This window comes from Lissotriton vulgaris, chromosome 4_1 (genome assembly GCF_964263255.1).
Source record: "Lissotriton vulgaris chromosome 4_1, aLisVul1.2, whole genome shotgun sequence".
NCBI lineage: Eukaryota > Metazoa > Chordata > Amphibia > Caudata > Salamandridae > Lissotriton > Lissotriton vulgaris.
The window spans coordinates 638,033,147-638,045,523 of NC_141691.1; the positions used below are offsets into that span (position 1 = coordinate 638,033,147).

General features: G+C 45.9%; 1 protein-coding gene across 1 annotated transcript in view; it reads left to right on the forward strand.

Moving 5' to 3' along the window:
- The window catches only part of PKD1L1 (polycystin 1 like 1, transient receptor potential channel interacting), a 1,739,639-nt gene that overhangs the window by 1,158,292 nt on the left and 568,970 nt on the right, over window positions 1-12,377 (forward strand). The window contains exon 42 of the mRNA XM_086964902.1: window positions 12,151-12,358. Within this exon, the coding sequence (XP_086821028.1) occupies window positions 12,151-12,358 (208 nt within the window). The remainder of the gene's footprint in view (window positions 1-12,150; window positions 12,359-12,377) is intronic.

Genomic DNA, 12,377 nt, shown 5'->3' on the forward strand with positions numbered 1-12,377 from the left:
CAAAAGATTTGATAAGATTGTTTAAGCCCAATCAATCAATCAATCAATCATGGGTTTGTTAAGCGCGACTACTCACCCGTAGGGGTCTCAAGGTGCTAGGGGATGCAGGTTCCATTCCATCAAGGAGGGGGGCTGTCAAAGAGCCAGGTTTTGAGGTTTCTTGCGAAGATGGGGAGCGATGTGGTCTATCTGAGGTGGAGCAGAAGGGCGTTCCATGCTTTGGCCACGAGGAAGGAGAAGGAGCGGCCTCCCGATCTGGTCTTTCTGGTGTGGGGGACCACGGCATGGGAGAGCTGGGCCGAACGAAGGGTCCTTTGGGGTGCGTGGAATTTGAGTCGGCTGTTCAGGTATGCTGGTCCAGTGCCCTGGAGGGCCTTGTGTGCGTGGGTGAGTATCTTGAAGGTGATTCTTGCCTAGACGGGGAGCCAGTGGCATGTGCGCAGGTGCTGGGAGATGTGGCAGTGTTTTGGCAGGTTGAGGACCAGTCTTGCGGCTACGTTCTGGATGTTCTGTAGCTTGCAGGTAAGGTTTTTGTTTATTCTGGCGTGAGTGTGTTGCCGTAATCGAGTCTGCTGGTGACCAGGGCGTGAGTGACGGTCTTTCGGTGTTCGAGGGGGATCCATTTGAAGGTCTTATGAAGGAGGCGGAGGGTGTGGAAGCAGGAAGACGAGACAGCATCATCCGCATAGGGCAGGGCTGGGATTGATCTTTTTCTACCATGGAGGAGATCATTAGTTCTCTTACACAGTTAAATGCCCTGCCATAATGGGGCTTCCCCCTGTCTCTATAAAATTTGTCCGCAATTTGGAAAACATGGCCTCCCTCGACCTTCGAACCTTGGTCCCAAACACCTCTAAAGCAGAGTCTTTATTTCCTCTGCCCTAAGTTTAGAGCACCTGTAAATGCCACAATCTAATTCAGGATTGACTATGGGAATAATATTCTCCATACAGCTCCAAAAATGCATCTAGCCTGTCTGCAAAGAATCCAGAAATTGCATCATTCTGTCCTTACAGGAATTTAAAGAATCAAACTCCGTTATGGAGGTAAGAAGATATTTACACTGGTTGCAAATTCACTCTCAAGACATGTTTAAAGCCATGATGATTGCTCATAATGCAGTCTCTGGATTTCATGGCAAAAAAAGCTCTCCGGGTCAGTGGTGACTCGCTCGGAACGGGGTGGATTAAAAACAAATGTGTGAAGGATGGTGAAAATGACTGTGCTTTAAGGAATTATCTTTTATTGTGCCTTTTTAAATAATGTAATCATGTTTTAAATATGAATATCTCTCCTCTCCGAGATACACTATCGTATGTATTTATGGCTACCCGCTGTTTTGCACGATGTAATGGGTTTCCAAATATTTTTTGTTATTGTAACTTTTATGATAATTTGTATCGAAATAAAGATCAATTGAACTGAATTGAAATGAAAAACAAATGAGGGGCAGGTGGGGCAGTAGCCCCCAATCTGGCCCTCCCTAGTGGATCCCTGCTTGGGGATCGCAACAGGAGGCTAGACACCTGGGAGGGGGGAGGGCCTTTGCTCTCCCCATATTATTTTGGGCAAATTTAGTCTTTCTGCCCCCCTGAGGGCCAGATGGGGCAGTAGCCCCCAATCTGACCCTTAGGGGAGCAGAAAGCCCACTAGATACCAGGGATTTTTGTTTATATTTTATTTAGGGGAGGGGCTGCCCAATTTGTGCATGCTAATGCCCACCCCGGCCAGAAAAGCACAGTCTTTCTGCCCCCCCCTGGGGGGACAGAAAGCCCACTAGATACCAGGGATTTAAAAAATATATATAATTAGGGGTAGGGGCTGCCCAATATGGGCATGCCAATGCCCCCACCCCTCCCCCACACATTTCCATTTATTTTGCCCCCCTGGGGGACAGAAAGCAGACTAGACACCAGGGATTTATTTTATTGACATTGAGGTGGAGGCTGCCCAAAAAGGGCTTGGCAATACCCCCCGCCCCCATGGAAATTTGTCTTTCTGCCCCCCGGGGGGCAGATGGGTGCAGTTTGCCCCAATCTGCTCCCCGTGGGGGATGGGGCAGAAAGCCCACTTAAAACCAGGAATTCTATTTTTTTTTTTACGTTGGGCTGGGTCTGCCCAAAAAGGGTATGCCAATGGCCCCCACCAGAGAAATGTCGGTCTTTCTGCCCCCACAGGGGACAGACGGGGCAGTAGCCCCCAATCTGCCCCCGGGGGCAGAAAGCCCACTAGAAACCAGTGATTGGGGTGGGGGCTGCCCAAAAAGGGCATGACAATGCTCCCTCCCCCCCTCCAGAGAATATGTCAGAAAGCCCACTAAAAAATAGGGATGCTTTTATTGAATAATGTAGGGGTCAGGGCTGCCCGGAATGAGCATGATAATGCCCCCACCCCGAAAACAATTACCACAGTCTTTCTGCCCCTCACTGGAGACATATTGGGGCAATAGCCCCTTATCTGCCACCCGGGGTCAAAAAGCCCACTAGGCCACAGGACTTTTTATTTTATGTAATTCAGGAGTGAGGTCAGCCCAGAATTGGCATCCCAATGCCCATATCGCCCCCCAAAAAGCCACAGCTTTCTGCACCCGGGGGGGGGGGGTGGATGGGGGCAGTTGCCCCTGGTCTGGGGGGTGCAGATAGCCCAATAGGCGCTAGCGAATATGCTGACTTTTTTATGCATGGGGCATATTGGGGCGCCAACCCAACCCCCCCCCCCCCCCCCCCCCCCACGATTTTTCTCTCCCCTTCCCCCCGGGGCGGAAGAAAGCCCGCTAGGCACAGACTTGTCTTTAGCAATGTGCCTACCTGGGGATTTTTGGCCCTGGCGCAGCCGGCACATAGGGAAACCTAGCAAACCTGTAAAGTTTTCAAAACTAGACACCAAGGGGAATACAGGATGGGGTGACTTGTGTGCCTCTCACCAGGTACTGTTACCAAGAATCCCTTGCAAACCTCAAACTTAGTTAAAAAATCTTTTTCTTCCAATTCTGTGATGGCAAGTTCTGGAATCTGGCTGGATCCACATAATTCCGCCCAACCCACATTCCGCAAAGTCTTCCGAGAAAAATGGTACCTCACATGTGTGGGTAGGCCTAGTGCCCCCAACAGGAAACGGTTGGAGGGACATTTGACAGTGAAAACTGACACTTTTTTGCAAAGTGCCTAGCTGTCAATTTTGAACCCTAGCTCTGCCGGCACCAAGGGAAACCTAGCAAACCTGTAAATTTTTTAGAATTAGACACCCTGGGGAATCCAGGATGGGGTGACTTGTCTGGCTCTCACATGGTTCAGTTACCCAGAATCCCTTGCAAACCTCAATTTTGTAAACAAAAAAACACATTTTCCTAACTTTTCTGTGGTGGAAAGTTCTGGAATCTGCGTGGATCCACAAAATTCCACCGACCCCGCATTCCCCAAAGTCTCTCGAGAATAATGGTACCTCACTTGTGTGGGTATGCCTAATGCCCATGACAAGAAATGGTCCTAAACGCAACGTGGACACAACACATTTTCACAATGAAAACTGACCCTTTTTTTGCAAAGCACCTAGCTGTAGATTTTGAACCCTAGCTCTGCGGCACCTAGGGAAACCTAGCAAACCTATACATTTTTTAAAACTAGACACCCAGGGGAATCGAGGGTGGGGTGACTTCTCTGGCTCTCAACAGGTTCTGTTACCCAGAATCCCTTGCAAACCTCAAAATATGTTTTTTAAAAAACACATTTTCCTCACATTTCTGTGGCGGAAAGTTCTGGAATCTGTGTTGTTCCACAAAATTCCACCACAGTCGCATTCCCCAAAGTCTTCCGAGAAAAATGGTACCTCCCTTGTGTGGGTGGGTCAAGTACCCACGACAGGCAAGGACCCAAAACCTATTGAGGCGACATCAAAATGACCTATCACAAAACAACCTGGTTTTGCAAGGGGGGTACCATGAATTTATAACCCCCGGCTCAGCGGCCATCTAGGGAAAAGTACCAAACCATACATTTCTGAAAACTAGACACCCTGGGCAGTCTAGCAAGGTATGGCTTGCATGGATACCCCAAATTTTCCCTACCGAGCATCCCCGGCACACGTCAAATTTAGATGAAAAAATCACTTTTTTCTCAAATTTCAGTGAGGGAAAGTTTTGGAGTCTGCGTGGATCCACAAATTTCCTACCACCCAGTGTTCCCCTAGGTCTCCCAATAAAAATGGTACCTCACTCACCTGGGTGGGTCAAGTACCTGCGACAAGCAGGGGCCCAAAACCTATTGAGGTGACATCAAAATTACCTAGCACAAAACAACCGGGTTTTGCAAGGGGGGTCCCATGATTTTTTGGCCCCAGACTCAGCGGGCACCTACGGAAACCTACAAAACTCACACATTTATGAAAAATACACACCCGGGAGAGTCTAGCAAGGTATGGTTTGCGTGGGTCCCCCAACATTTCCCTACCCAAAATCCTCTGCAAACCTCAAATTATGTTGAAAAAATTAATGTTTTCTCACATTTCTGTTCGGGAAAGTTGTAGGTTCACGTGGCTGACACAAATTTCCTACCACCCAGTGTTCCCCCAGGTCTCCCGATATACATGGTACCTCACTTGTGTGGGTAGGCCTAGTGCCCCCAACAGGAAACGGTTGGAGGGACATTTTACAGTGAAAACTGACACTTTTTTGCAAAGTGCCTAGCTGTCAATTTTGAACCCTAGCTCTGCCGGCACCAAGGGAAACCTAGCAAACCTGTAAATTTTTTAGAATTAGACACCCTGGGGAATCCAGGATGGGGTGACTTGTCTGGCTCTCACATGGTTCAGTTACCCAGAATCCCTTGCAAACCTCAATTTTGTAAACAAAAAAACACATTTTCCTAACTTTTCTGTGGTGGAAAGTTCTGGAATCTGCGTGGATCCACAAAATTCCACCGACCTCGCATTCCCCAAAGTCTCTCGAGAAAAATGGTACCTCACTTGTGTGGGTATGCCTAATGCCCATGACAAGAAATGGTCCTAAACGCAACGTGGACACAACACATTTTCACAATGAAAACTGACCCTTTTTTTGCAAAGCACCTAGCTGTAGATTTTGAACCCTAGCTCTGCGGCACCTAGGGAAACCTAGCAAACCTATACATTTTTGAAAACTAGACACCCAGGGGAATCGAGGGTGGGGTGACTTCTCTGGCTCTCAACAGGTTCTGTTACCCAGAATCCCTTGCAAACCTCAAAATATGTTTTTAAAAAAACACATTTTCCTCACATTTCTGTGGCGGAAAGTTCTGGAATCTGTGTTGTTCCACAAAATTCCACCACAGTCGCATTCCCCAAAGTCTTCCGAGAAACATGGTACCTCCCTTGTGTGGGTGGGTCAAGTACCCACGACAGGCAAGGACCCAAAACCTATTGAGGCGACATCAAAATTACCTATCACAAAACAACCTGGTTTTGCAAGGGGGGTCCCATGAATTTATAACCCCCGGCTCAGCGGCCATCTAGGGAAAAGTACCAAACCATACATTTCTGAAAACTAGACACCCTGGGGAGTCTAGCAAGGTATGGCTTGCATGGATACCCCAAATTTTCCCTACCGAGCATCCCCGGCACACCTCAAATTTAGATGAAAAAATCACTTTTTTCTCAAATTTCGGTGAGGGAAAGTTTTGGAGTCTGCGTGGATCCACAAATTTCCTACCACCCAGCGTTCCCCTAGGTCTCCCAATAAAAATGGTACCTCACTCACCTGGGTGGGTCAAGTACCTGCGACAAGCAGGGGCCCAAAACCTATTGAGGTGACATCAAAAATACCTAGCACAAAACAACCGGGTTTTGCAAGGGGGGTCCCATGATTTTTTGGCCCCAGACTCAGCGGGCACCTACGGAAACCTACAAAACTCACACATTTATGAAAAATACACACCCGGGAGAGTCTAGCAAGGTATGGTTTGCGTGGGTCCCCCAACATTTCCCTACCCAAAATCCTCTGCAAACCTCAAATTATGTTGAAAAAATTAATGTTTTCTCACATTTCTGTTCGGGAAAGTTGTAGGTTCACCTGGCTGACACAAATTTCCTACCACTCAGTGTTACCCCAGGTCTCCCGATATACATGGTACCTCACTTGTGTGGGTAGGCATAGCGGCTGCAACATGAAATGGCCCAAATCATACTGTGGAGACATTAAAATTACCTATAACAAAACTACCTGGTTGTGGGGGGGGGGGGGGGCACCTGGGGTTTTGGCCCCGGTCTTGCTGCCATCTAGGGAAACCTATGAAACCCACACATTTCTGAAAAGTAGATGCCTTGGGGAGTCCAATGAGGTATGGCTTGCGTAGATCCCCAACGTTTCCCTACCCAGAATCCCCTGCAAACTTCAAATTAAGCTGGAAAAAACCACATTTGCCACATATTTTTGTGTGGAATCACCGTGACGGCACAAATGTTATACCCCACAGCATTCTATTTAGTGTCCTGAGTAAAATGATACCTCACAATGTAGTTTTGTTATAGGTAATTTTGAAGTCTCAACAGTACGATTTGGGCAATTTCCTGTTGCAGCTACTATGCCTACCCACACAAATGAGGTAGCATTTTTATCGGGAGACCTGGGGAAACGCTGGGTGATAAGAAATTTATGGATCCACGCAGATTCCAGAACTTTCCCACACAGAAATTTGGGAAAAAAGTAATTTTTTTCAGTGAAATTTGAGGTTTGCAGGGGATTCTGGGTAGGAGAATGTTGGGGGAACCATGCAAGCCATACCGCGGGGAACTCCCCTAGGTGTCAAGTTTCTAAAAATGTGTGGATTTGGTAGTTTTCCCTAAATGGCCGCCGAGCCCCGGGCCAAAAACTCATGGGACCCCCCCTTGCAAAACCAGGTTGGTTTGTAATGGTTATTTGATGTCTCAATAGGTTTTTGGCCCTTGCCTGTTGCGCGTCCTTGACCCACCCACGCAATTAGGGTGCCATTTTTCTCGAAACACTTTGGGGAACGCGGGGTGGGTGGAATTTTGTGGATCCACGCAGATTTCAGAAGTTTCCACCACAGAAATTAGGAAAATGTGTTTTTTGAAATAATATTTTATGTTTGCAAGGGATTCTGGGTAACAGAACTTGGTGACAGCCAGTCAAGTCACCCCATCCTGGATTCCCCTGGGCGTCTAGTTTTTGAAAATATATAGGTTTTCTAGATTTCTCTAGGTGCCAGCAGAGCTAGGGTTCAAAAACTACAGCTAGGCATTTTGCAAAAAAAGGGTGGTGTGTCCAAGTTACGTTTTGGGCCGTTTCCTGTTGCGGGCACTAGGCCTCCCCACACAAGTGAGGTACTATTTTTCTTGGAAGACTTTAGGGAATGCAGGGTGGGTGGAATTGTGTGGATCCACGCAGATTCCAATACTTTCCACCGCAGCAATGTGAGGAAAATTTCTTTTTTTAAATCATTTTGTAGGTTTGCAAGGGATTCTGGGTAACAGAACCTGGTGAGAGCCAGTCAAGTCACCTCATCCTGGATTCCCCTGGGTGTCTAGTTAACACAAATGTATAGTTTGCTAGGTTTTCCTAGGTGCCGGCAGAGCTAGGGTTAAAAAATGAAAGGGTCATTTTTCATTGTGAAAATGTCGTGTGTTCACGTTGCGTTTTGAGCCGTTTCCTGTTGTGGGCACTAGGCCTACCCACACAAGTGAGGTTCCATTTTTATCAGGAGACTTAGGGTAATTCATATTTGTAGAGTAACTGTTATTACCTATTGACTTTTGATGCATTTCTGCCTTTCAAATGAAAGACAATGTGTAAAAAAGAAGTCATTTTGAAAAATGACCGAGAATTCTAATGCTAGTATGAGTGTTCCCAATTTTGGAAATGTGCAAATATCTACGGTTTCTAAACTCTACATTCTTTTCCCATGTCACAAATACATAGGTATCTTTCATATCGATTTTTCCATGTATACAATTTCCCAGAATAATTGCTATATACCTGATACATAATAAAAAAACCATTGCAAGTCGCTGCTCAGTTTTTGGCTCTGGGTTCGTCGGGTTCTTGGTGAACCTACAAGTCCTATATATCCCCACAACCAGTGAGGTCCAGCGGATGTAAACGTATATTGCTTTCAAACAGCTGTCATAATTAGAAGAAGTTACAGTTAAATACGTTGACACAAATGTCTTTTTTTTAAACAAATTTTCAATTTTCCTATATTTAACTGTTAGTTTCTATAAAGAAACCTTGAAAGATCTACACAAATGACCCCTTGCTAAATTCAAAATTCTATCTACTTTTCTAAAATGTATAGCTTTCCAGGATCCATGATTGATTTCATACCCATTTCTACCAATAACTGGAAGGAGGTTGAAAGCACAAAAAGTAGCAAAAATAGGCTATGTCTCAGAAAAATGCCAAAACTGTGTAAAAAATGTTGGTTATCTGACAAAAGTCTGTCATTCTCCAGAAGCTAGGAAAATTGTGATTTTAGCCCCACAAACTCTTTTTTGATACCATTTTCAGGGGGGAAAAACAGATGCTTTCATTTGCAGCACTTTTTCCCATTTTTCCCCTCTAAAAAACTAATTTAGCTGTATTTTGGCTAATTTCTGGGTCCCCTCCAGTGGAATCCTCAAACTCTGGGTACCTTTAGAATCTATCTCCATGATGTTGGAAGAAAAGGAGGCAAATTTGGCGTGGATACCTTATGTGGTCAAAATGTTACAGGGGCCTAAGCACGAATTATCCCAAATAGCCCAAAAAGGTTTAGCACACAGGGGGAAAGGCCTAGCAGCGAAGGGGTTAATGGGTAAAATAAAATGTTTTGTAACCATGTTTTACTAATAAGCAGTGGTCCAGTGCACCACTGCCCACTACTAAAAATGTGTTTTAAACATTCACAAAAGGGGGAAAAGGGTCTCTTAATATGTCCCTTCCGAATACCATTGTTAATGGTTTCCTAAATCCAGTAAATGATTTGGAAAATCATATAAATGGGCTTTTTACATATTGAAAATGATTTTTGCATCTGCAAACCCTTTCATTTACCGAATCAGAGGGGGTTTGCAAATGCCGAAACAGTTAGATGAGGCCCATATTCTGGTGATCATTGGGCTCTAGAAATTGAATATACATTCAGATCATCGCAAAAAAATGAATTAGATATGCTGCTACTCTTGCAACTGTCTACAGGCCACCATATTAACCGCATCGCTGCTGCGGTGATTTTTGCGCTGTGCGGCTGTTTTCCCTTTTCCGCGTTACATGACAAGCTCAGCTCGTCATCAGCACACGCCACCCGTGGCTGATGACGAGCTGAGCTCGTCATCAGCATCGAAGGGGTTAATAACACAATATTATAAAACTATTAGTTCTTGTCTGATAAAATCCCTAAAGTGATATAGCTTGCGAACACTTCCTTTGCATTGTACTAACCTATTCTTATTATTTGAACTCAACATGAGTTTTGTGCTAAATGTAATGCCCTCATTACAAGTCCTATGGTAAATGTAAGTTATCTGCCGCATCAGAATTAGGAGAGCCACAGAAACTCCACAGTGAAGTAAGCAGTTGTAATCTTCCACCTGAAACTTTTGTGAAAATGGGTAATTAATAGGGAAATCAGGCACAGTGTTTACAATTCCCCTGGTAATTACATATTTCTGAGAGTGCCCTCAGGATGATACACCTGATAATCTGTGACATTCCCTTCCTTAACCCACTGGCAGTTACTGATGCCCCCTGTATCTGCAATTCCACTGGAGGGGGGTGAAGGTGACTACATGTCAAAATCATAGGCACTTATAATGATGAGGCCATTTGTGTGGTTGAGGCATAGAAATACTGTTGCCTGTCATATGTTTCTGCCTTACATTATTTGCTCACTTTGCCACTGGATTCAAGCAAGCCGGGCTGAAGACGGCTGGAATGCCAGAAACTGGTCCTCAGAAGCTTGTTTCCGGTCCAGGGAAGACATGACTTGGCAGTTCGGGCTGTACTGTTCCCATGAGGCACTGGGTCAGACTGATTTGCATATAGCCATGTCTGAACTGGAGTGGCAGAGTGGGCTAAAGAACGGTGATGGAGTAAACCCAGATCTTTTGACTGGGTGTGAGTGTTTGATTGATTCAGATGCTCCGTCCATCACCACCCCCTTTTGTACCGCTTTTGGCCACCATAAGTGTGGCAGGGTATGCTCAGACGTGAGTTCCTTGCTCACTTTGCCACTGGATTCAAGCAAGCCGGGCTGAAGACGGCTGAAATGCCAGAAACGGGTCCTCGGAAGCTTCTTTCCGGTCCAGGGAAGACATAGCTTGGCAGTTCGGGCTGGACTGTTCCCATGAGGCACAGGGTCAGACTGATTTGCATATAGCCATGTCTGAACTGGAGTGGCAGAGTGGGCTAAAGAACGGTGATGGATTAAACCCAGATCTTTTGACTGGGTGTGAGTGTTTGATTGATTCAGATGCTCCGTCCATCACCACCCCCTTTTGTACCGCTTTTGGCCACCATAAGTGTGGCAGGGTATGCTCAGACGTGAGTCCCTTGCTCACTTTGCCATTGGATTCAAGCAAGCCGGGCTGAAGACGGCTGGAATGCCAGAAACTGGTCCTCAGAAGCTTGTTTCCGGTCCAGGGAAGACATGACTTGGCAGTTCGGGCTGTACTGTTCCCATGAGGCACAGGGTCAGACTGATTTGCATATAGCCATGTCTGAACTGGAGTGGCAGAGTGGGCTAAAGAACGGTGATGGAGTAAACCCAGATCTTTTGACTGGGTGTGAGTGTTTGATTGATTCAGATGCTCCGTCCATCACCACCCCCTTTTGTACCGCTTTTGGCCACCATAAGTGTGGCAGGGTATGCTCAGACGTGAGTTCCTTGCTCACTTTGCCACTGGATTCAAGCAAGCCGGGCTGAAGACGGCTGAAATGCCAGAAACGGGTCCTCGGAAGCTTCTTTCCGGTCCAGGGAAGACATAGCTTGGCAGTTCGGGCTGGACTGTTCCCATGAGGCACAGGGTCAGACTGATTTGCATATAGCCATGTCTGAACTGGAGTGGCAGAGTGGGCTAAAGAACGGTGATGGATTAAACCCAGATCTTTTGACTGGGTGTGAGTGTTTGATTGATTCAGATGCTCCGTCCATCACCACCCCCTTTTGTACCGCTTTTGGCCACCATAAGTGTGGCAGGGTATGCTCAGACGTGAGTCCCTTGCTCACTTTGCCATTGGATTCAAGCAAGCCGGGCTGAAGACGGCTGAAATGCCAGAAACCGGTCCTTGGAAGCTTTTGTCCGGTCCAGGGAAGACATGGCTTGGCAGTTCGGGCTGGGCTGTTCCCATGAGGCACAGGGTCAGACTGATTTGCATATAGCCATGTCTGAACTGGAGTGGCAGAGTGGGCTAAAGAACGGTGATGGATTAAACCCAGATCTTTTGACTGGGTGTGAGTGTTTGATTGATTCAGATGCTCCGTCCATCACCACCCCCTTTTGTACCTCTTACATTATTTGACAGTGGTACATAGATAATGTACCCTTAAATATACTTCGCTTGGATAAATGACTGTTCTAGGACCAGTTCAAGCTTTTTTTGGGGGGGGGAGTGGGGGGGGTGATGAAGTGTGTTTTCTGGTTAGAACCATGGAATCTTTAACATATGGTTCTCCCACATGGACATCAGGGTCCAAGAAGTGGGATGATATTGTGACCTTAAATGGTATGAAGAATTTGTCCAAGATTTAGAGAACTGTGTCCCACTTAACGAAGTGGTTGTGCTTGTGTGTAACAGTGTGAGGAGTTGGTCAAAGCTTTGTGAATAGGTGGTAAGAGGGACATATAGCAGAAGTGGAATTTGTGCCTGTATTTTTAATATATTTCTATAAAATAAGTACAGTATAGTCAAATAATCCCACTATAAACATTGGAATGTCCAGTGCTGAGTTAGGAAGTTGGTCTGACCTTACTAAAACAATATTTTTTATGCTGCTCACAGCATATGCTCAAAATGCACAGGAGTGCCCTGTTGAGATTTTCCATGGAAAATGGTCAGAAGAATGATAAATAATCGAACAATTTCATTTGATACCACAATTGAATTGCAAACCATTCTTTAGAGCATTAATGGTGACATTAAAATATCTTGTTTGTTCACAAAATGTAATGCTTTCTTCTTTTCAGCATCACCTACAACCTGGTTCCGTGCATTGTGGTGATGCTATCCTTGGCACTATACGTTGTGCTAGCTATAGCGTGTAAGGTCTCAGACCACCATGAAGAAAAGAAGAAGGGTTATGTTCTCCTGGAGGACAATGCACCAACGGACCAGCAGGTGTACGCCATTATCATAGACACTGGCTTCCGCTCCAGGTCTAAGTCTACAGCCAAGGTATTTCATTTATTTGATG